Raw genomic sequence first — 25,976 nt, 5'->3', positions numbered from 1 at the left:
ATTTTGCTGGTAAGAAAAATGCAATTTTACTTAAACTGGTCTGATCTCTGAATTATCATATCAGATGCACGTCATTGGGGTTATCACTCTGTCATACAGAAACAACTAGCAGAGATGGAAAAAAAAACAGAGACTCATACCTAATTTGTCTTAGTATGGTATGTGATCAAAAGGAGGAAGTAGGAGAAGTCGGAATAGCTGTTGTGTTTTTTTTTATTTTCCTTAATCTATTTTTCTTTGCCTGGTCCTTCTTCACTTAAAAATACCGGTGCATAACACTGCAGAAAAACTGACCCAATTAATAACTGTGGTTTGAACTCGCAGCCTGGCTGCACTCTCCGTGCAGTTTGAAACAAGTGCTTTGTTACCTTTGCAACATCCTCATACGGAGATGTGTGCTGTCCCAGCCATTTCGTATCCATGTCCTGGAGATACACATGGTGCTACACCTCCCTAGAGCGAGCTGTGCATCTGATAACGCACCTCTCCCTGACGTTTCCCTTCAGTTGTGCACCTGCATTGTAATCTGTAGGAGGACTAGGTTGGAACAGCTTCTTGTCACTGCAGTGTATCTAGTAATTATATTTGGGAAGAAAAAAAAAAATCATGTGAAATTTCATGATGATTTCTGACCAAATTTAAACCCCAGCATTTGAGAAATGTGATGTTTGAAGTTGGGGAAGGAGTGGGGGGCATTGTGGAAATGTTGTGTCTTAACATGGCAATGATTTCTTTTAAAGTGTCTGGGCTATAGCTTTAGCACTGGAAGGAAATTCTTGTATGACTTGACGTTAATGGATCTGTGGATCTGGGCAATAGTAAGAAATGAAATGTTAAAGATGCTACTCTGCTGCCAAAGACTAATGGTAGATACCTCATTGATTCATTGTATTTCTCTCATTGCCAGAAAAAAAAAAAAAAAAAAAAAGAGGGAGAAAGAGAAAGGGGCAGGGAAAACCACCCTATAGATGGTGTGGTTTTAATTGATATCAGATAAGAAAGAATAGAAAGGAATGAAATGAGTTACTAATATTTATCTTTTTACATTTTGTAGCAGCACACAGACGCCCCAGCGAGACAGTAGCTTATACCACTGTGAAGCACAGCATCCCTGCTGAACAGGAAGAACTTATCCATTTGCAGAAACAAGTGAAAAAGGGGGCAATTTCTGTGGATGAAGCCCTTGACAAATTTAAACGGTGGCAGAAAGAAAACCAGAGACCACAGTCCGCTCTACAGGTATGAATCTGAACGTTTAGGTTTCTTGATGGGAATCTTGATCAGTTTGGAAAACAATCTTACGAATTTTGGCTCCTATGTGTGAGGTCAAAAACGGGGGTTGTGATTTCTGGTGTTATGAGTGACATGCCCATCAATTCCCAAGGCTCTTGTTGCTTATGGTTCTGAATCTAGAGATAGCTGTTCCCTCTATTACTTGATTATTCGAGAGGCTTCCTGGCATTATTTTGCCTAAATGTAGGTGCTGCTGCATTTGGTTAAAATCCCGAGTTAAATCTGTTCTCCTAAGACTTTTATTTTATGCTGTTAAGTGATGCGTAGGCCTATGCATCTTTTATGAAACCACCAACTTTCTGTAGCTGAACAAAACAAATGTGCTATTGAATAGTGTCAGCTAAGAAACGTAACTACTTCAAACATACATTGCTAATATATATTAACTCCAGCACGCTTTATGCCTGTCTGAAAGTGTTGAATCTACCTGCTGAAATTCACAGTTCTCAGAAACGCTCTTCAGCTCCTTTATATTCAATGTATGGAGTAAATGAAGGTGCACAAAAACAAGATTTACAAAAGCCCACACAGTGAGTCACTGAGAGAATTGCATCAAAGCTAGACGGTATGCTTAAGGAGAAAGGCACAGTGAGGAGCTTTGTTAATTACTTCTAACAAGACAGCTGGAAGAAGAGGTTGTGCCCTCATTTTATATGAGGCCATGCATTAACAAAAATATTTTCTTCTTGTCTTTTAAGTACATTAGTAGAAAGAGAAAAACCAAAGCCAGTCTGCTGCTCAGTGGAGTGGGAGAGCTATCGGACGCTGCTCACAAGGAGAGATTAAATGCCCTTTTTGTTTGCATTTACTGAAGAAATCATACGAGCTTTGTCAGTGCAGTGGAACGCTTAATAGCAGAAGTGCAGGGACCTGGAACAGCTTAGGAGCGCAGTGCACCAGCAGCACACCACGAGCTGTATGGCGGCAGTGCAAGGGCACAGGGGTGGCCCCTTCTGGGTCTACCTGTGGCACTGCGCTGTCAGTCCAGGGGGTTACTTGGGTAGGTCTGATCTACGCAAAGATTTATTTAATTATTTTTTTTAATCTGTAGATGCCTGTATTTGAAGGGAAGATGTACTTGGCTTGGTTTCAGTGCTTAAGGGAAAAAGGGTGGTTTATACCCTCGGTTGCATGTCTGACTTCTGGTTTGTTTGGTACCATAGAAAACTCTTTCACTGTTACCCCGGTGTGAACATAATGAATTTACTTCATGCTAGCACTGTAGTTGTCTGGTCTTCACTGGGATTTTGAGGGAAAAAAAATCACTTGCTCAAAGCAAAAAATAAAAACCCAAGCCTCTGTAATCTAACCCCAGAATCAATACAACTCACTGATAGGGAAAAAAAAAAATCCACAAGACTCTTGGGAATAAATGCTAAAATTAACATCTACTTCTAGCACATAGTAGATATTTTTCTGCCTTTTAAAATGATTTTTCTGGAGAGAGAAGTTTGGTGTTCAGAATGTTAGAGCCCAGCTTTTTATAGTTATTCATTATTTCTACAGCAAACTTCTGTTATTGATTTCTGCTGTTTGTTTTTCACTTAAAGGAAGCAGTGCACCACCTTAGAGACGCCAGTATTGGAAACAGACTAGGAAAGGAAAACTTGCACGTTAAGTTACACTTTCTTTTGGCTTTCAAAACACCAAAGACTTGAGCTGTTAATAAATACACTGCAGAGGTCTGATCCAAAGCATAGGCAGACTTTGGCATGGGATTTGTAATGAGCATATCCTGCATCTTTCCACATTTAAGTTATTTTAATGTAATCGGTCCTTCAGCAGGGTCAAGATTTCATCCCAAAGATGAGCTCAGTGAGAGTTAATGGGGCAGAAAATTTAACAAGCTTTTCTGTAGTTGCTGTTTCCTACTGCTTTGTCATATTAGAGTAGATGATTTCTTTATGACAATTTACATGATGACTTCAATATTTTATTTGTAAATCAGCTATCAATTTGCACTTGCACATTCTTGATGAGCTTTCTATTGCTACAGCAGTTCACAATTGTGACTCATTAGTAAAAGCTATGCCATTGGTCATTTAAGATGTTTTTTTCTCCCCTTTGTGAGGCACAGTATAAATCACCTGTATTTCCTGCAAGTGATTTTCTCTTATTATTTTGAAATATTAGATGCTATTGGCTTTAGGCTTTTGAATTCTATAAACTTTAATATGTGCAAGTTCTTGGAGGGGAAATGTAGTGTTTCTTTTTTTACACTGGACTTAGTACAACCTTTCTATGTAAATAACCAGCTGAATATGTTATTTATTTCCTTACTGCAAGAGCAAAAACTAATCCACAGTACTGCTTTCATTATTCTATTAGGCAGTGTTGTGTTTACATAGACTTGATAGTTAAGATACTGTAATTAAGGGAAACTCTTGCTGGCCCAGAGGCAGAGTTGCAGTTCAGACTGTTTATTTCAGCTTTAATCCAAGTCCTCCATGGTCTGTAGGGGGCCCAGCATCGCCGTCACAAGGTGCTCAGAGCCTCAGGACCTGGGATTGCCACATTTGTTCCTAAAAGCTGTTTTCTGTAGGCAGAGCAAAGTTTGCCATGACACAAGGGCGATTGTGGGAAACCATGTGGCCGTAGGGTTTTATTTTAAGGCCACATCAATCCTGTTGCTGGTGCTGTCCTCTCTCTCCAGAATCCAGTTAGTTAGTGAATCATACCAGCAGAAATGTAGTATCAACACCAGAATTTAAATTTTTCTGTAACAATAATGCTTGTATTATCCAGTAACTCAGATAATGATCACTATGTTCCCTTCTGATCCTAACCTCCCTGCCCTCTGTTATGCTGTTTTATTTCCTGTGATGAATATAAAGCAGAAATATAATATAAAGCAGAAATACAATAGGAAGAATAATTATGTAGGCCCCTCTCCTGTCCAACAGTACACATATTATCAAAGATTTAAATTCTTGAACCTAAGAACTGTTAACAGATGGAACTCTACAGCTGGAGGGATATTAATGACAAGAGTAAAGAAAGATCTCAGAAAAGCAATACCTAAGTCCAGACAGAAATAAATTGCCTGAAACAAAAATAACAACTGCATTCTTTTCTCTTCAATAATTCGTAAGGAAAGCAGACCTGAAAGCATTCATTGCAGAGACTTTTTGTACCACATGCCATTTAATGGAACTGTATGCATGAATGCTAGCAGTTCAGATTTGTTTAACAAATCCTAGTTCTTACCTCTGTATACAGACTCCCCAGCTGTACCTTTAAAAACATGGGACTATCTCTGAGCTCCATGTTTGAAATCAGGATTTGGAGATCCATTTTCCTAGGCTGTTTTGAAGACTTGATTTAGCATTTAAACAGATCCTATCAGAATCCTGTTAAAAAAGGAATTTGAGTTTTATTTTAATGAGAGAAGAAAATTTCTGCTATAAGTAAGGAACTTAATTTTTAGTTTCTTGTTAAGCTTGATCTTGCTTCCACTGTAATGAAAGCTATTAATGAGAGGAGCAGTCATTTCAGTCTTCCATTATAACATTTGCTACTATCCTGAAGTCTATATCTCATTTTGCAACAGTTTTAATATAGGACTGCCTAGCACACACATACAAGAAGACTGCAAAGCAAAAGGAAATTCTGTCACTCTTGGAGTGAAATATCTACCCAAAAAAAAGGCAACAATGACTATTTTAAGAACAACTATATAAGGACTAAGCATATAGAATGTTCATTTGTGGAAAAGTACAGACAGGCAATAATTTGTCTCACTACTATGTAATAAATACATGGTCTAATCTATAGGCATTGATAATACCTTACCTTTTTCTTTTGCCAAGAATAGATGTAAGCCAGCCAACAGAACAGCAACAACAAATCTTTAGTAAAATTTCATTGCAGTACATAAATGATTTGGGGACCAAAGCTCCATTTTCAAATGTGAACAACTTACATTTTTTTCAGGCATGTAAGGTTTCTCTTGGCACCTTCCCTGAAACCGTTGTAGTGCTGAACTAGAAGTAATCTACTGCATATGGGAAATTTTATCTGTAAGTTAGGCATGTACATGACTTGGAAAGCCACTTTTCCAACCGTGAAATACCGTGAGACAAGAAAGACGAGAGAGGATAACGGGACGGAAACAGCTGAACTGATGATCTATGTCTCAGCATTTGAAGTCCTCATAGGTCTCCTGTGGCAGGCAGGTTACCGAACCAAGACAGCCAAAAGGCTCTCACAGCATGGTGGCTGCATCCTGCTGCTGTAGGGTCCCACAAGGGCAGGACGAGCGTCCAAACATGGTTAGACTTCAGCGTGCTCCGTGGTAACTGATTCCTTGCCCTTAAGCATAAAGCAAAACTCTAGTTGCATGGGCTTGTGCTTGTCCCTGAGCAGAACAAATGGCAGCAGCTTAAATAACATCAACATGAGGATGATGAGACAAGTTTCCTTTAAAGTCCTAAAGGAGTGTAGCTTTTACATGCGTGCTGTGTCCATATTCGTAACACACGTATTTTTAAAAAACCTACACTGTGCCTACCTGAGTCTTTTAGACATTTGAGTTACCTGTACGAATCTCACTTAGCTGTTTCTGAAAATGAGATTTAAAAATCTGCCTTCTAGTGCAGTTACATTATGGCTCCTTATGTGCCACATCCCACAGATTTAGTCATCCAGCATCTAAAAATAAGTACAAAATTGCAGAAACTACATAAGATGCTTTGAATTGCCTGTACATACATGTAGTTATCCCCTCATAGCTGATCTCTGTGGAACCTGGAACTAGGTCTTGTTTTAGGGATACTGATTTGTGTTGTATAAGATTCCCCATCAAAACGGGGAATAACTGATAAGCTGCTCTCCACTCAGCACAGCAGCAAGAACTGCTTCACTGCTGGGTAATGAGCAAGGCAAAGGCCACAAAGACAAATGATAACTCAGATGGACTTCAGAAAACTAATACTACCTTATGCAAATATTAAGCTCAGCCTTTAAGAAAAAAAAAATAGTCAGTAATTTAATAGTTTTAAATAAAGGCAGGCCTTGGGAGGCATGTCAGAGGCATAGTCCTCCAGTGACAAATACACCTGTGGGACAAACAGGCCATTTAGACTCTGCAACTGTTCCAGTCTTGGGATCCTTGTCAAGACTGGCAGGGTAGCTGGGCTGCTGTGGAAGGCAAGGAGCTTTTCCCAATGAGTTTTTCACAGGGAACAGAAGTGAAACCAATTTATTTCATAGCTGAGCTGTTAGCTGTTTATCAGTAGGTACTTACATGCTTGGTCATTACTGGTGTCTGTGTGTCACTGAGAGTAACCTTCGTATCCAGAAGAACAACTTCACTGCCTGCTGCTGTGGACTGCTCAGTACAGACCCGCTCCTGTAAGGCCATTCCCTGCCATAAAAGCAACCTCCAACAGAACTTCTTCTTACAGATTCTGATATCCACGTTTGTAGACGCCTATGACTGTAAAGCAGACGGTAAAGTTTAATTAAGTTTGCTCAACCAGCTGCCAAAGACCAAATCTCTTCCTCAGCCTCATCCAAAAACCACCCAGAGGAGCACTATGTAGCTTTCACAAACTGTCAGTTTATTGATTAGCTTCACTATCCCCCAACGTCTGGCTTCATTCCTCAACCCCTCATCAGCACCTTGCTTTTAGTCCAAGTTGCTCGCAGAGTGCTTATTCATCAGTTGACACCGCTCCAGCTTGCAGGTGGCATCTAAGGAGACATTTCCCCGAAGCAGCACTTAATCTGCAGCCTGGTGGCCAATAGGAAGATGAGCAATGACAGACCCTGATTTTGACATCTGGAGCCATGGGAACTCAAACTTCCTTACTGAACTGTTAGCCAAGTCAAAATAACTCAGCATCCTCAAGCATATATTAACTTTTGTAACATGGCACTGGAGTGTGTGGAAGTCATAAAAAATATTTTTTTTTCTTTCATGACTTCAACAGGGCTGCCAGTCTTGTAAATATGTATTTGTTGTCAGTTTATGATGCTGCCCATTGGACTTGTGAAGCGACATCTTTCACCTGGTTTATTTCCAGTTTCTTAAGTATTTTTAGCTTCATATGATGCTCACAGTTTAAAAAAAAAAATCAATTTCCTGCCCATTTGTCACCAAATCAGGTCTTCACAAGCCAAAGCCCACAGTCAAACCGTTAGCTAAGGAATTCAGAAAGACAACTGGATATTCTGTGTACTTACTCCTCAGGCCTTGCTAATATACTTCACCATCACAAATGCACATCTTTACACCACCAAAAGAGGCCAGTCGTGCTGTTAAAAGTACAAAGCCCACCTCATGTCATTCTCCCACATAACACTCACCTATTTTTGTGGCTGCTCTATTACTCCTCTGCTCCCGGGGATGTGTGCTGTATTCACATTTGAAGGAAAACACGTAACAGGCGACTCACCCTAGGTATGTGTTTTGAGAATTATTCAACTTTAAAGACATTCTGTACTGGCCTAATTTATCACTGATATATACATGACTATTCATTAATTGCATCTCTTTCTTTTTAGTGTCCGACAAGGACCCCAACAGACAAGGAACAGATGCCTAATTAACAGAGGTAAGAGCATGTATACAAACACACACAGACATTATTCGTCATGGAAACTAATGCTTGTGGAAGTACTTTTCGTCAGAGTGCATTCACATAATAGAGTGGAAGAGCATCTCAGTCAGAGGTCTGATTTCACAAGATAAACATAACCAACAGACACTCTGGTTTATATTAGAACTTACTTTTGCCAGGCTTCAACCTATTCTTGTTACCTCAGGGTAAATTTGCAAGCAGTTTGACACTCCACTAAAAGGCTTACAAATAAAGGCTATATTAGAGCATGCAGAACACACTAGCAGTATCAAACACACTGAATATTTAAATAAAGTTGTACAGATACAAAGAAGTTTCCTAGATCTGTACAAAAACGCTGATTAACCCAGAGACAGTGGTCATTTAAGTGCTTGAAAACTTACTGGTGGTGATACAGTCTCCCTGAACAGCAGAATTTTCTGATATTTGTTAGTGATTTTGACTGTCTTGCTTGCAGGCACCTAATGAGATCTCTAATAGTTTCATTGCTATTTGCTACCTGTGTCCTTCCACATATAATCGCATAGCAGTTTTAAAACTACCTTGTCTGCCATTCATTGAAAATACATCATTAGGCTTACTGCTACGAAGTAAGAGTAAATATTTTACAGCATTTATTATTTTTGCTTGTTTATTGTTTGTACATTTTAATCAATCCTGTTTTCAGCCTCTGTGCTGAGAACCAGGTTACCAGGAACTGAACTTAGATCACCAGCTGAGGTTACAGACCTCGTGAATTACCTTGCATTCATTCTGAGCATTGGCTATAGTGAAATAATCACCTGAAAAATTTCCCTGTAAAAATGAAGGGAGCACACAAACTTTCTTTTGCATAGAAGGATGATTGCCATTAAAAGTGTAAGGCCAAGAACAAGGATGTCTGCATCCTGTCAGTGTACGCGCAATTCTTGTCCTTGAGATCTTTACCAAATTTATGATATCTTGAATAGTACCTGAATAAGCACTGAATTTCTTCGGTTTGTTGATCTCTCCAAGAATAGTCTGGACTGAGTAGCTCCCAAAGTCAGTTATATTTCTTCTTCAGCTTCCTTTCCTTTAGATGAGTTTAGGCCCTGATAGGGATACTGAAACTTTAAAAATGGAAATTGTAGCAGTGAGTAGTATTTTGAATTTTTCATTATTAGAGTTATAAAAGGAACTAAATAGGATTTGTTCACAACAACAAAATGATACAACTTATCCCTGAAGCCAAAAATAATAAAGGCTTTGTTAGCTAAGTTATTTTGATTCAATTTGCTTCTCCGGCTTTTCCAAGTCTGCAGAACAGCACATTATACAGGTGCAGCATTATTTTTGTGGCACTGAAAACAGATAACCTTCAGTGAGGTCTTTGCTGCTGCCCTTCTTTTATGTAAGAGGGGAGGGCAACTTGTCCCTATGTGAACTGTATTCCCATGTCTCATCACTGGAGCCTGATGCTCTTCTGCTCACTGGAGTACAGCGCCTGCACCATAAAACAGGTACCTCCATTCCTGCTGCTTATCTTCTAAATCCAAAATCCTTACAAAACTGAAAAAAAGATAGTTCTATGGCATGATCTGAAAATGAAAAAAAATAACCTACTCCCTCCCTTTTCAAGAGGCAGGTCTGCTCTTGAATTCTACATGGGATTTCCTAACTGCTCTTTCCTTGAGTGGGGCTGAAGTCACCTACGCCAAATAGCTAAAAAAGCTCCAAAGGCTAACAGCCCTAAAGCTGGAAAGAACTGTTTTGATGAAAAACTTAGTAATAGCAGAGGTGCTTATAAATTGCAGATTGCTAAAGTGAGATGAATCATTCAAGGGGGGAGTGGGAACTACCCCTGGGGTTAGAATAGGTGATCTCTGTCGCTTTTAGAAAATCATCATGTGGGAGAGAGAAGGTGAATTAGATGTGGGAGAACTTGCAAAACACAATTCATCCAGCACATTCTATAAATTGCTTGTGAATTATCCATGCCAAATTCAGAGGATCTCCTCTTCTGCAAAATATGGCCGCTCTATGGCTTTCTTGCTGGTTTGTTTTTGTCTCCAAATTGGTTCAGAGGAGTTGCAATACAATAGCATTAAAGATAGTTTTGAAAAGCAAAACCTTATAGAGGCACCTGTGCCATAACTGTAAAGTAGCAGAATACCCCTGGCAAGACATAAAAAGCTTGGTAGTTTGGGGGTTATTTTTTACCCTCCCTCTTTTAAACCACTTACAGAGATATCATATTAATAGAAAAACAACAAGGTTTGACAGGAAATGTTCATTTGCATACACCAAAAATATGCATTTAAGGTGAAAGTCTAAAATTCTCTGAGAAACTGCATGTTTGAAATTCATGGTTTTAGTAGAAACCTAACACTCCAGTATTCTTTGTATTTCATTGCTTTGTCAATCTGTGTGCAGCACTTAGGAGAACTGGACATTTCCTGAACAGATAAAGAATTTTTTTTAAAAAAAGAATCTGGTGACAATCCAGTACAAACAACTTCATAGTGCTGGATTTCCTTATGAGAGGTTGTGCGGAAATTTTTGTGTTTGATTATTTAAAAAAAAAAAAGAAAAAAAAAAGAAAAAAAAAAAGGAGCTAAAACATGAAAATACTACATTTCTATTGGTAATATCATAATTCTGCAAACAACTCCAGCTCAGAACTTCTGAGCTACGTTGATTGCCCCTCTCCACAGATCACCGTAGTTTCTTGTTCAAGGACAGAGAATACTGGAGCTGATACTCAGTAGGTGGATCTAAAGAAGGAGACTTGTTGCAAGTCCCTCATGCTCATTTTGACAAATACTGTGTTTGATCTGTCTAAAACACCACAAACAGCCCATTCAGTAACATTTCTTATTGTTTCTTACAGTGCAAATCTCCAGCTTTCCTCTGTTTGGCAATCCCCACGTCTCCAAGTGGTGTGCACCCCAGAGAAGCTCAGCCTCCAGCAAGTTATGCTGCGCCCATCACATTTCCAGTGTCTTGGCATCACACACCTGGGCCAACTCTGGAAGAAATCCAGTATCACAAGAGCAAATTAGTAAGACTCCTTGTGAAGTCACCACTAATTCAACACCCTTTCTTTGCTGATTTTTCTCTCCAGATTGACAGCTGAAGATATATATTAAGATATTGTGTGCTTTGGTTAATTGTTTATAAACTCATTTCAGTTTTTCAATAATGTTCAAGAGTTGTTTAAAAGGAGATTTTTATGCACAAAAGAGGAAGAATATGAAAAGTTACAAAGATCATGAAGTTATAAAACACAAAATTTAGTTTTTACTTTTCATTAATACATTTCTGTATAAACTTTGTATATAAATTTGTCTTTCATAATAATAATAATTGTACTCCATCGTGAGTTTAAATAATTATGTTCAAAGTGAAGCTAATTTCTAAAGTCAAACTGTATAAATTAAAAATGTAAATCAGTACTAATTATATACTAACGCATTAAAGTGATTACAAGAAGCATGTTTAAAGAAAACTGTGCTTTGTTTAATAAGTTGCCTAAGATAAATGATACTCAGAACAAAACAAAAAAAAACCTCCCTATTGCATTTACACATTATAAATAAAGGAATAAACTACAATTAATGGGTATAATAGCCTGCGTTCACACAGTGCTATATTCCAACATTTAAGTGAACATGTGATGATACAAGGAGGATGGAAGAAGGCTTGCTTATACCCAAAAAAGGAGAAAAAGATCACATATGCACCTTGCAGAGGGTAAAAGAACACTTTAAATTTCAGGTAAGTAGTAGCTTAATGAGACATCTTCCCCCTTCATTATCTGAGCTTTGTGAAAACAGTCTTAAAATACAGGTAAGCATAATGTTGTCCAAAGAAGCCCCACAGAGATCATAGTCTGCTAGTCCATTAGTAGTGTGTTGTTCACTGACATCTTTAGGAACCTGAGCTGGTCATAGCGAGCCTCCCCTCAAGCTCTCAGTACTCTGAATCTCTGCTTCACGTGTACTAAGAGATGCTTGCACTTAGACTTCAGTTAGGAAAAACTGAAAACTCCTTTATAATCAGAAACCTTGAAAATATGCACAAATCTTGCTCCCTAACTACATGTTAATTTGGAAGGTGTGTGGGGGGGGTGGATTTGATCAGGCTTATGAGCACTGAGGGTCACATTTCCTCAATTTCAACAACTCATTGTGCCAAGACCCATTACAAATAAAAATAAGCCAGAGAGACAATATTGGGATTTTATAATAACGAGAGAACCTTGTAGAGGAGAGTTAGTGTCCACATATGGTTTTAGGCTACTTAAAATTCTATTTCAAATGGGCTGATTAAACATTTTCAGGAAATTATCTGTTCTCTGGGGAAACCTCCCATTTCTGTAGAAACAGTCCCACAAATACTGCAGATGTATTGCTATGAAGTTATAAATATTCGGTGACTGCTGTATTAATGTGGCAACACAGCTTTGTATTCCATACAAAGGCTTCTCTTGAGCTATTTGAGCCAGAGCAAAATCCTTGAAATGTATAATGTCTCCCAGATCTGGAAATAGAGTCAGTGCCTGCCAACTGAGGGACTTGAGATTTTCAGGCTTTATAGGAGCGGAGCTCTGAGGTTTGAGACTTAACTGGCCACGTAGAAAAGGATTGGGCAAAATTATTTGAAAATCTAGATGTGTATAAGGCGTACTTTTTTCTTTTAAGAAATTCCCCATCCTCCCATCCCCCCAAAAAGCATATATTCTTATAAACCGAGCTAGTCGGTGTGTCCCCTGGCAATCATTCCCAAGGAGGCCAAATATAAACAGAAGAAAAAAATACAAATCACGAACAATTTCTTCAACTGCATACCTGGAGTTTGCTTCTGTAGTGAAGGAGATGACGGGACCTTTCCAGGGTCAGTCCTCACAGACCTCCAGGCCAGATCCAAGCTCCTCTCTGGGCTGCCAGGTGAGAGGCAGTGGCTCAGCGACTCGTTTGCCTCTGTAAGAGGGCACCATGAAAATGCTGAGATTTCAGGTCAGTAGTAAACTAACAAAAGTAGAACTTTCAGAAAACAGAGCACAGAAACTTACATCAAGGAAATGCTTCAGGCTTACTAAGGGTGTGTGCATGTTTGTGTCTGTAACAATTTAGCAGCTGTACCTGATGAAATCTATAAGCCATCAACTCCCCCAGACTGTAATTTCCCTTTAAGGAGGGGGAGAAAAAAAAAAAAAAAGAGAAAAAAAAAAAGAAAAAAAAAGAGTGTTCTATGTACAAGTATTTAGATTTATGACATGTGGTACACGATACTCCACAATCTTCAACCCAGGGTGGTTTAGGCTAACCCATAACAAAGCAACTCACGTTCTCAGTTTTTGCTGCTTCACTCACGTGCCCAGGTGCACCGAGTACAGCAGGTATGACAGGTAGGTTCCTGTTCCAAGCCTAGCTTCAGCTCCAGTTGGGAATACAGCCAGGGAATTCCCTTTTGCTAAAAGTTTAAGCACAGAAGAAACAATCACTACATGGTAATAAGAGCAAAGAAGCTGATAGAAATATAAAGGCCAAAGTCAGCTCTCAAAAAAACAAGTATAGGCCCCAGCAACATCAGTGAGATTTAAAAAACAAAAAGCTTCAGGAATCCTTGAACAGGGCGGACAGCAGAAGACAGTCAGTGCCCCCTCATATTTTTAATCAATGCAGCATTCTCTTAGTAGGGAATTTTCACAAGCAAGCTTTAGCCACTGAAGACACTGATAAATTTCAGGCCAGCCCTTCCAGCCAGCATAAACTCTTTTCTTCTTTTTTAATCTCCCCCCAGTTTCCTGAGGCTCTATCATTCTTTCAGGCAGCAAGTGCACCCAGCGTTTGACAGGCACAATGTCTCACTGTTGCACAACAGAAGTATAATAACAGTAAATATTTAAAACAGCTAAAGCTGTCACTGGAACAACTTTAATCTTGAGCCCTGATGTGCAAAAAGCAATAGTATTTCCAGCTCCTGCAGCTGGGACAGCTACTTTTGCCACTGTCACAGAAGTACTGCTATCCTACAGAGTGCAGGCTAGTCTCAAAAGGATCCAAGAAATCAATGGGGAAGACACACAGTGCCACTTTAGCGAAGAAATACTTGCAGCACCAGAGATTTGCTTGCCTTTATTGCTCTGATCTTCAACTGAGGGAATATTTGACACAAATAGTCCAATGCCTCCTCTGACTGCTGGTATTTTAATGTAGAAGAGAAAAAAAAAAAAACTCAGTATCTTTCATGTCCGATATCTCAGATCAATTGGTGCTGGCGTACAAAATCTTTTTTTTCTTTTCTTTTCTTTTTTTTTTTTTAAATTGTATGTAATTCATGACAATGTGGCTTCTATGGTATGAAATTCCAAGCAACAAGTTGAAAACAGGGCTTTTGTTCATTTGGGTTTTGTTTGAGTTCCCTCCACCCCTGCTCTGAGGCAGACAGCTGAGGCCTGAGAGTGGGAATGAAGGGATGGGACAGATGCTTCCCCCCCCACCTCCTTCAAAGAGAATTTTGGTGTAGTTAATTATGTGTAAGCTACAAGTAAAATCATTGTTCTTCTTCAAAAATAAAAGCATATGTTCCCTCTCCTCTCTTGTGTTCACACTGTTTGCTGCTGCAGGATTTCCATGCACTTCCCCAAGGTGTGTCACAAAGCTTCAGACAAGTTTATCAGCAGACATTCTGCAGAAAGTCCTGAAGTTTTGCTAACCAAATGTGCATTACCAAGAGGAAACAGCAGCAAGTCTCACTTCAGCATGAACAATTACGTACATGTAAATCATGAGAGCCTAAAAGCCTAGCTGACCCAAGATCCCTGTTGTAGGTGCTCTACAATGTTATTAAAATTGTAAGCTAACAGATTCACTAACTGACCAACCAGCAAATCACCACCACTCTACCCCTGCAGCTATCAGCACCTATCCCATTGAAATCAACTGATAATCCATTCCAAAAGGAGTATTTTAAACCCGGTAACACTGAAGAGAAAGCAAGCACCACAGGCAAGTTCAGTGACTGCAGTTACCAGCAAGCCACAGCTCACAACAGGCTGCTGACCTCAAAGGGGACACAGACGGTTCTGCCTGGATGAGCCTCGTTACAGGGGAGCTTTCACAGAATTGTCAGTGCTCAAATATTTTCCACTTTTTGCTGAGGCAACTCACGGTTCAGACGTAGCTGGTCGTCCTTGAGGGTGCAGGACGCCCTTGCTGGATGCTATGAAAAAAATATTTGTAGTGCAACAACAATAGTGTAATGTACAGCAGAATAAGGATTAAACTGATGTTCTGCCTTCGTGTTATTAAAGAACTTCCTGCAAGGGCTGTAGGTTAAGTGATGCAGGAGATTCATTCCAGTCCTGGTAGGAAATCGTTCCTGTGACTTAGCAGGAGTCAAATGACAAGACCTACCCTGACAGTCCTCGAGGGGGTGTTAATGCAGGGAGGCAGGACCATGCAGACTGACTGCTCATCCCCTTCATTCACCGTGACCAGCATTGGGCCTGACAAGCTTCAGCATCACGGAAGCGACCCTGAAGTGAATCGCTCCAGAAGCAGGCCCCAAGACATCCAGAAGCAAGGCGGAGGTCCGTGCTCTGTCTTGCTCCACCTTAGGCACACCAGGCTGTAGTAACTGAAACCAAGAACTGCATGAGAAGGGCAGGAAAGTGTTGAATGGAGACAGAAAATGGTCCCAGGGAAGTGGCAGTCACCTTGGGCTGGACTGCTAGGACAAGCAAGTGGAAGGGCTGATCCAGCATCGCTGCCAGCTCTCAACAGTGGTGACAAAGCTTGGATGAGCCTCTTCTTACAGACAACAAAACCCAGGAGCAGAGCACCCAGGTCTCAGTGCTCACCTCTGCAAGGACCCTGTAGCACACGGCCAGCAGGTGTTGGACACAGGCAGCAAAACCACTGGAAGAGAGCACCAGAATTAAAAAGTAAAAAAATGCATATATGAGCTGCAGTTGTTTGCAGATGCACATTAAATAAGAAACATGCTCATGTATCTAAGGCACATTAGTTGTCTGAACAGATAAAATCATGCATGGAGAACTTTTACAGTAAAAAAAAATTATTGTTGCCATCTACACAGATCACCTACCTGGTGATACACAAAGAAGAGGAAAAAGAAAAAGCCAAAAGGCGAAAAAACACAAATGTGGCTGGGTTTTGTTTTGCTTTGTTCCCCACCTGCCTTTAACCAGAGAAGCAAATATCAGAAGCTGGCTAGCTGCAAAATGGAGCCCACATTGGCTGTCGTGGTCACAGCACATGAAGGCAGTGTGGAGACACACCCTGCTCTGGTGGAAGGAGATGGAGAATGAGAAATGGTTAGGCAAGGGGGGAGCCTTTGTCTGCCTTTGTCAAAGTGTGCCCTCAAAAAGCCCATCACAGCCAATACAGCCACCAACCTACATTAACCTTAGATTTTAAGGTGGATTCGGTCAATCTGTGGTACCAGAGCTGTGGTAAGCAAGACTGACCAAGAAGTGGTGAGACCAAAGAAACTTCCACCTCAGCTCTACAGAGGGTCCTTCTCTCCTTGATCCATCAAACAGCTTTTACCTTGCCATTACACCACACTTTAACTTGCCTCAGTTTATTAAAACAAGGCTAAATCACACCAGCATAACTCACCTCTTGTGGTAAAACAACTTCAGTATTTTTCTTTTTCAGCATTAGATGCCTGGGGTAGGAGTAGAACAAAAGGGAAGAAGGAGGAGGCAACATTCTTCTGTTCCGATCATTTCTGTGCCATTTGAGCACTGTCACATCATTCCTTATTTTCTCCTGCCCACCTAAAGTAGAAGTTTACAAGATGTCAACATTGCAAAACAAGTCCTGGAGGAAAGGATGCATAATAAAATTCCTCAGGCGGGGGTATTTATCCTCTGGACACTTTTTGTTAGTGTGCCCTGCTAAGTGAGGGTGAACACTGAACTCACTTGCCATCACACAGCATGCATTACCTTGTTTTGATTATTATTTTCAGAAGTGTTTTTAACAACATCCTGCATTCCGATGGTCGATCTGAACACTGGTCCTGTTTCTTTTACCAATTTCACATACTGGATGTCAGATTTGTGCCCAATTGTACGCCTTGCAAAAAATACGTAACATAAACAAAACCGCACACTGGAGGCATTTCAGAGTAAAAGCACGTAGTGTTTGCAAAATTAAGCTGAGATCATGACTAGCAAAACGAGCTCTCTAAAGTATGGGTTGGTTTCCCTGTATCATCTCAGAGAAAGCTACACTTCTGCTTCTGCCATCCCTATGCCACCAAGCAAAGCTATTTTGAAATAGTAACACTTCCTACAGCCCAGTGCTGCAAAACACTGACTATTTTGCCTTGTAAGGACAACAGGGGTAGCATTATTTTATCAGACAAGGTCAGTCAGTTGTTTGGTGGATGCAAAGCAGGCTTCCTTCCCTGTCCCGAATAAAACAAGATGGCTTAACCACTGGGTGGGGCTCAGCACATAAATAGTCCTTGTGCTGGGATCTTCCCTCCCAGTATTCCTTTGCCAGCTCCTCCAGAGCAGTGACCGAGTGGCCACGAGTCCCCCGTTAGGAGCAGGGTTAATTGCATGAAGGTTGAAATACAGTGACAGATTTGTGATGTTTGAAGTGATAGCAAAAAGGTAGCTCCCTGTTTGCAACACGGCTGAACTAAGATTTCAGACACGAGATTTGATTCTTCCAAATGCTATGGCCACAGCCACAGCAGTGCTGGTGAGCTATCCAGACCCGACAGCCATTACAACCCTGCGATTATTCTTTGTACAGGGGAACTAGTCCGTAGCTCACCTCTGAATGAGAGAGGTCTGACTTGCACCAAATAACCCAGATTAATAGGATTGCAAAAGCTTGTGATCTCAAGTGTTTATGGTCCTTCTGAAGAAAAGGAGAAGTTTGACCTGCACAGCCCATCTAGCCACTGTCCAAATGAAGTCAAAGCAAAGTCCAACCAAATTACGTACAGTTATGGCAGGCTCCACTTCCCTGAGCTAATTTAAGCAGCCTCCTTACATCTCAGCAAGGCAGCAGTACAAAACGTGACGGTGTGTCTGATGAGGCACGTGGATTTTGTTGCTTGCAGAAGAACACGTGTGTATTCCTCTGGTGCCAGCAGCAGGTTGGAAAGAGGCTGCTTGGCCAAGGGCAAGGTGCTGCTGTAGCTCATTGTCCTGCCCAAAAACTCAAAGGCGATAAAGCAAGTCACAGCCAAGAGTACAAATTAGCATAATTGAAAACCAAAGCTAATGAGGTCAGGCAGGGCTCATTCCACGGCCTCACCTACGGGAAGGCAGGCGAACCCCCCAGCCCCAGGAGAAGCCAGACAATAACACTTATTCCTCTCCTGGTGTTCATTGCTCCAACACTTGCTGCATCCATGTGAACAGCTCGGCCTGCCGCCCTGCTCTTCCCTTGATTCCCCCCATCTCAGCCCAGTACATGCCTGGAGGAAGGGAAGCCAACAGATATCCTGCCCACGTGCTTCCCTCCTGCTTGGTCACCGACACAGCAGGCCATAAAGGACGAGAGTTTTGCTCTGCGACACGCCTGCTAACACAGGCATTGAGCATTTTTGTTCATACCGTTTCGTGTTTATTCCTCCCTTGCTTTTCTACATAACCAGCTACAGCTGAACTACGAGACAGAAGCCATCTCAGTGATGGAAAGGTTCCCCTTTTCCACAAACAGGTCACAGATACCATCAAATTGAACGGGCTAATGAAATGACTGCACGTCTGTTTTGCTTCACTGCCCTAATCTGTTTGCTAAACACTTCAGGTTTTAGGATATCAGAAAATCCCCCAAGTCAGTCGGTTGCTCAGTCGCACACAGCCAAGCTCTCCTTATCTAGCAGCTTTCCATGGAGCAGTAAGTTAAGCGAGATTCCCTGTGCTCACAGGAGCTGCAGCCTACTGGATCAGGAAATTCAAGCATGCTTTTAAGAGCGCTGGCATCCAAGGTATTTTCCCCACTCCTAAAGAGAGCGTGGAAACAAAACTGCACCCAAGACAAAACCAAATTGAATTCAAATGGCTGGGGGAGTAAGGACCTCTCGATCCTCTCCTTGCTTGTATACATCATTGTAAAGAATATATTAAAATGGTGGGTGAGCCAGCTCCAAGCCTTCTCTTTCCACCCACAGCTTTTGTTGCATTTACCTCCGTTCAATCAGTCATTCATGCTCCCTCAGCCACTCGCCCACATCTATTCCTTGCTGACAGCCCAGCTGCACGTATGCATTCAGGACCACAGTGACTGCTTTTGTGATTCTGGTATTGAGAGAAGAAAAGCTGAGGAGAGAGCGGGCTCTGAAAGGCTGTGCAGCATGGGCCGCTGCAGGTTTACATCACACGCTGGTGTAATGTGCCAGTGCTCCAGCTAACTGATGCAAAGCCGCTGAAGCAGCCCCCAGGGGCTCTTTGCAAGAGCAAGTACTTGCTAATTTTAGATCGGAGGCAGCCTCGGTAACCATCAAACATGGGAAGTGGGGTTTTCAAAGAAGCTGAAGGCAGCTGAAATTCAGCAAGAATTAGATGCCTGCTTCTCCTTGGCCTGCTTGAAGAGTTCTGCCTTAACAGCCACAGAAAAGACAGCTCCCTGGTACAGCCTCTGGGCCAGAGGCAGCCCCACAACGCCTGGGAGTGCAGGGACAGCTCACGCTGCCTTGCTGCATGTTTTCTGTGATAGCCCCCATCCCATCACCTGAGACAAAACGGCTCCTGAACCGTGACACAGACCAAACCTGGAGACACTGTTGGTTGCTGCTGGGTCCTCAGGTGAGAGAGCTGACACCACCATGCTTGATCAGATGGGGATGAGAGACATGACTCGAGCATTGCCTCATGTGTCACACTCTTCTCCCATGTGTCCGGCTCTTCTCCCATCTGGAACAGATTTATCCGCCTCTCCCTCTATTCAGAAAGGAAAAAAAAAAACATCTTACTAAAAAGAAGGAGGCCTGGACATTCCCCTCACCACGCACTCCACGTCGTAACAAGGGATCATTACTGAAGCAATTCCATACAACAAAGTTTTAGGAGACAAAGCAGTCACCTCCTACAGGCGCCACCAGAACTAGGACACTCGGGCACATCCCAACCCACTCTTTTTTCCTCACATTTTTCCAGAAGCATTTGTCCCTCTTCCCCAGGGTTCAAGGCAAGCTACCAGGCTACAGTTTTGCCTCACAAAGCAAAGAGCCCAGCGTGGCCCAGCTATACAAACAGTCCTGCAAGCAGTATTTCAGGCTCTCAGAAGCCCACTTGATGAACCTGGGTGTTACCAGCACGACATGATATATGCAATAGCAAAGGGAAGACGCAATGTGGCACGGACACGGAGCACAGTAGCAGGAACAGCATAATTCCCTCACTTCATCTTCATTATTTGACAGCTCACCATCTCTTCAGGACGAAACCCACAATCTCTTATCAGCTGATGTGCTCAGCTGATTGCAGTGGCGCAGGCTGCAGTAAATTCTCCAGCAACCAGACTGTAACAACCCCCGTTGCTGCTGCAGATTGAAACTGCCATTTTAATCTATTTGGTTTTCGGGTAGGTACGGGTTGCTTATGAATCACTGTGTCTTGGTGGAGCAGGCGGGCTGGGTTACAACTCGGCTAGATAACCGGCAGCAAACACCAAAGATTGTATAGCAACACGATATGCAAAGCACAAAAAAAAATAAGTATCAAGGGAAGGCTTTCAGCCCTGAACACGTGAAACCAGGCTTCTGAATTATACAGGCCATTAAATAAATATGCCAGTCTCAAGTGTGGTGACTACCTGCTAGGGCTGTATCGCAGGCTTCACTCTCATTTTAAAAGAAATGAGGAGGAAACAGAGGGATGCTCTCCCTACTCACGTGGTGCTGTTGTAAACCACCAGCTGCACTTCTCCAGGGGTGTCACCAGCCTGCCGCAGGCATATGCACGTACCACCCACGAAGATTTTGTCCTTGTGATCAGAGCTCCTGCAGGGGATGAGGGCGTTAAGCTGAGATTCACCCCAAATCTACTCATGGGACTTGGAGCCAGGAGGACAGGGTTGTCCACTGCATCCCTCAGGTGGTGTGGCCACAGAGCAGCAACTCAGCCCCGTTCTGGGGCACCAAACTCTGGAGGATCAAATACCCATTTGAAAGGAATTAGGGACGCGACACCTAGAAGCTCCGTGCTGCGTCATAAAACCTGTGCTCGTTCAGCCATCCAGCCTTCTCAGGTCTTCCTAGGCAATTAGCAGTTTTCACCTAACTTCAAAAAGCACAAAGCTGCTAACATAAAGCGTGCATTTCCAAGGCTAAGGTGTAAGGCAGCATTACAGCACATGCTGCTGTCTTGGCCAGGACAGAGAATACAAGAGAGCTTGAGCAAGGTGCCCTAAAAGTTCCCTTTGTGGCTATTTTATCTGAAAATGTTTACTTGTTGCCGAAATGTGTGGTGCTTTTTCAGCTCTACAGCTGGCTGCATTGCAGGGATGGGTGAATTCATGTTACCCGTAACCGCTGCAAGCCTCCTGGAGACTAACTTCACTGTGAAAGGCATCTAGCAAACAGAAGATATTTATTAGTAGCAGCAGGGGAAGCAAATAATGGGGGGAACACTCTTCAGATGCTTTAAGATATTTAAATAAATGAGGCTTAAAAGCCATTTATTTTGGAACCACTGTTGCCAATGATTAACACGTCCTAACAACTCAGCCTTGCGATAATCTCTTTGGGCAGACAAAGAAACATTACATTAACCTACACCACTTGTTCTTAATTTCTAAACTGCATTTTCATTAAGTTACTCTAGGACACAGTAGCCTAGAGGTCCAACAGAAATTGTTTTTTTTTCAGATATCCACAACCTAAGGATGGCAGGCTTTAAATCAGTACCTTGCATTAAATGGAATGACTTCTCATTGTACTCACCACCGAGTGGGATTTAACAGAGCAAAATCAGTAGCTCTGCTAGCAAATTATTTTGTAATTAATCATATTGTCAGAAACACCCTCTGCTTTCTCTTCCCCATATTCAGGCAACTACATGCTAGTAAAACTGGCAGAGACTTGTCTCATCATTGTCATCTGTGCTGTTGAAGGCCATTTTAATGATTTTATCATTAAACTTATAAAAGATTCAGGCAGTTCCTTTGGTGTTTTATTTTGGTTTGTTTGTTTGTTTTGTTTTGTTCATTTATTTTAAATTTACTAAGAAGTTGGGGAGTCAGTGCTCCAGTAGTCAGCAGCGGGGTATGGAGAGAAAGAGGATGGATGATCCAAGAAGTCCTCCCAGTGTTAAGGTCTCTAAACTGAGGCCCAGAAAATACATTATAAAGAAATGGAGAAGGTTCAACTCAGCAAATCAAACTGCATTTGTCAGTCCCAACACTGGATGTGAAAGCATAATTTGTAATTAACATTTTAGCTGATACATGCTTTGTTAGTCTTAGCATTCATCCAGAATCTGACTTCTGCTGTAATATATCCACCCAAAATTCTTTTTAACTTTTGGCAAATTGTTTTTGATCAATAGCATTCCTGCTAATAGCCAACTTCCTACTTGGCGTCACAGCGTACCTTCAGCTTCTTTTCAGATTTGTGTCGTGCTGGAGAGCTCCTTCAGTTACAACTCTTCTTCAGAGTGCTTGCATTGTACGCCTAGAGTGCAAAACCGTGCTACAGATGCTCCCTTGCCAGGGGAACCAGGTCCCAGCTCAGAAACCAAATACGTTAAATGTAACATTCAACCTACATTAAACATGGGTAGGGTTAATTAAGACCGCTTGGGGCAGCCTGCAAACACTGATTCCAGAGCTCCAATCAGCTCACATAATATCTGAGCACCACTGAGGTGTGATGTGTTGATAAAGCAAACCTCTCAGTAAGCCTAGAAAAAAAAAAAAAATGTGACAAGCTTCAGGAGGGCTGAAGTCACAGGGCGACGAGATGCCAGCTTGAGTTCACATTCTTGGGTCAAGTACATTTTTCTTTCCAGTTGAAATAAAACATATATTCTGCAGGAGCCTGGATGAGAAACTTGGAAGAAGCACCTAGCAATCACTTTGATTAGTTCAATGAGAAATTCTGCCGAATCTGCAACGGTTGCTAAAGCAGCCACAGACATCTGTATTGAAGTAAGAAACTGATGGAGGATAAAGGTGAAAACGCATTGCTATTTCTAAAGATTTAGTTGTTTCCTCTTTAGATAACATGCTTTAAACTGCTTCCACCTACCCAATCTTCAAATTTGTTGTTCTTTTCCATGTTTTGCACTATGGGATAAGCGTGTAAGACCAGGGAGGTTAAGATCAGAAAGCCACGTAAGAAAGGATAACACTGGAACATGTGTAAAGATACAAAAAGAATAAAATAGAAAAGCCTATTAACTGTACCTTCAGCATACAAAAGAGTGAACCCAAAAGGCAAGTTTAAGAAGCAATGGAAAGAAAATACCTATATATCAGCCGCTGAAAGTCTTGCCAAAAATACAGCTGAAGCCGAGAATTCACCTATTTAAAAGGATATTTGACACACATAGTTAATTAGATTTACACATTCATAAAACATACCTCAGGACATAAGCTACTCACTGGACTGAGGGAAAAAACATGGATAATGGATATTTTATACCTATTTCCATCACAGTTTGTATGTTCCTGCCTATTCTTTGCAGCAAACATGAGATTAGCCTCTGGTTCTCTTCCCACCTCACACAGTGTACTGACCCCCAGCTAATGGTATGAAAACTCATCCTGGTACCACTGCTGTACTCTGCTCTCGTTTTATTCTGGAACCAGATGTAGCCAAGAAAACACTTAAATGTAAGGAACCCCAAACTTTGTTTAAACTCATCCACAGCTTTATTTATGGTGTATATATTTCAGCCCCATTCCTTAAAGATAAGTCTACAAATGCTGCATTTCCCTTAACTTAAAAAAAAAAAAAAAAGAAGATACACTGTGAGCCATGGTAATGAGCACAACCATTCATGTGCCCTTTTGAAATCCATTGGAAAGTAAGAAGCAGCATATGGCTTTGATACTGGTGCTGGGAGTGACATTTTAAAACCAGCAGGAGCTCAGGGCCATAGGTCATCTCCTTCTTCCCGGTACAGCCCCAGCACGAACAGCAAGCTGTCCCTGCTGGACGGGCACCATGGTGGCATTATGCCATGAAGGGCTGCCCAGCACCCACCTCTGCACTTTGGAAGTAATGCACCGGGTGCTAACCAAGAGGAAGCCAAAGAAAAGGCTTAGCAGAGCCCCACGAGCAGATCCCATTCAAAGCAAATCCAGCTACGCAGATGGTCAGAAGACAAGTACGTTGGGATTTCTTTGCCATCTACCATTTTGCAGTATGCCCCAGAAGAAATAAAATCAACAAGTTATTGCAGTGAAGCAATCTTGTTAAGAGCTACAAGGAGTAGTGCTAACTATTAAGACTTCAGGTTCTTCCAAATTGACTTCAAGCATTTGTTAAGTGATGCACTCTTACTCACCCCTCTCAGCCTGTTCTCCAGTAGTTCACGACTTCGGGAATCTGTACCATGCCACATCTCCCTCAGAATGAAGCAAGCTTGGAAAAGGAATATTTACTAGGGGTAAAATCGCAGTCGTGGTTGACACATTCTGTTTGCTTTGATACGCTTCATCTAGATCCCACTTCCTGCATTAAAACAAAGGGAAACGTTTTATTGATTCATTTCAAGAACAGTAGATGGATCCAAATAGCTGTTCTTTATGACAAAACTGTCGTTTCTTTCTACTTCAGCTGCTATTAGAGTTTTATTAAGGTTTTGGGGTATTATGTTTTTTTATGATCACAGTTAAAGATGTATACATGCAGGAACTCGACTGATCTTCTAAATAATTTATTATACATAGAATAAGCCACCAAATTAGTGCCATTTATTGTAGTTGGGAGGCATTGAAGAAATTCACTGTTTCACTCTACGTCCCCACATTTTCTCAACATCAAGAGGCTGACAAAATCCTCAGTAGGAAGTCAGGTCAGGTCAGTGACCTTACAGCACAGAATCCAGTTCTTTGTATGCACAAACGTGATGCTGTTTGTGTAAAGGTGCTTTCAGTACAACCCGATGCAATTCATATTCATTTTGTCATCTTTTCATCAAAGGCTGTGGGTTTTTGCTTATTTGTTTTTTAAATGATGCAATATACATGTAGAAATGCATCATCCATCTGCTTTTATAGTCAAGTCCTGTTTGCATGATTTTTGTCATATAAAAATGTTTGTCTATCTCACTCTCGCATTTTCTTTTTGTTCCTTCCATTGAGCTTTTGCAACTAGATTATTTCTAGCATATCTGCAGTCCCTGCCTTCTGAATTACCCTGACGTTACATTTATTATTTATGGCTTATGACAAAATAATATCACTCCTAGAAGACACACTGCAAGCATGTTTTCCTTATAAAGAGCTCTGAAAGCACTGGCTGGTACATACATGAAAGCATCTAAGTGGAACTTTACTTCTAATCCTCTCCATCCTGCACTTTGGGTAGTGATTCACAGTTGTGAGGCCTGGCAAAAAAAATATTGCTGTGATTTTCTTTCTTTTTACCGTTGCATATGAACAGTGAGGCAGTGGCATTTTATTTGCTTTTTAAATGAAGGCAACAAGCCAGAGGAATCTGACTGATTTTAGTGGTGATTATGAACTTCAGTATGAGGTTTGTAAAGGCATTGTATGGCAACATTTGACTTTGACAACAAGGAAATTTAAAAGAGCTCCAGGGACTACCAGGAGGTGTTTTACACTACCTATAGCTGCTTGCTGGAAATGCAGCTCACAGCAAGTGGCTGCTGTGCTTCTCCTCGGCAGACTCACTATTCCTAACTGCTGCTTGAATTGGTGAGGAATCAGGTCTCACCAAGTACAGAGACACTACTCTAACCTCTGCCTGCTTCTCCTACGCCCCCTTCCCAGCCCTCTTTTCCAACACTGAATTACTTTTTCCCATTCACTCACCTGTCAATTCAGAACACGGAGCATTTTTGTAGGCACACTTTTCAAAACTTTCTGCGGAGAAGTGGGAGAAAAAAAGCCACCCTACCATTTAACACTATTAGCATGAAGTGCTGCCTGGGAAAGAGGCTTC

The 25,976-nt window shown here is 41.5% G+C and overlaps 1 protein-coding gene across 1 annotated transcript in view; it reads left to right on the top strand.

Moving 5' to 3' along the window:
* Nucleotides 1-10,790, top strand: part of BANK1 (B cell scaffold protein with ankyrin repeats 1) — a 133,555-nt gene extending 122,765 nt beyond the window's left edge. The window contains exons 13-15 of the mRNA XM_032186184.1: nucleotides 1,055-1,239; nucleotides 7,801-7,850; nucleotides 10,729-10,790. Of these exons, the coding sequence (XP_032042075.1) occupies nucleotides 1,055-1,239; nucleotides 7,801-7,845 (230 nt within the window). The 3' untranslated portion in view covers nucleotides 7,846-7,850; nucleotides 10,729-10,790. The remainder of the gene's footprint in view (nucleotides 1-1,054; nucleotides 1,240-7,800; nucleotides 7,851-10,728) is intronic.
* The last annotated feature ends 15,186 nt before the right edge of the window (nucleotides 10,791-25,976 follow it).

The sequence above is a fragment of the Aythya fuligula genome, chromosome 4 (assembly GCF_009819795.1).
Source record: "Aythya fuligula isolate bAytFul2 chromosome 4, bAytFul2.pri, whole genome shotgun sequence".
Classification (NCBI taxonomy): Eukaryota; Metazoa; Chordata; class Aves; order Anseriformes; family Anatidae; genus Aythya; species Aythya fuligula.
Note: the sequence above shows the minus strand (reverse complement) of the source record. Positions and strands in the feature narration are given on the sequence as shown.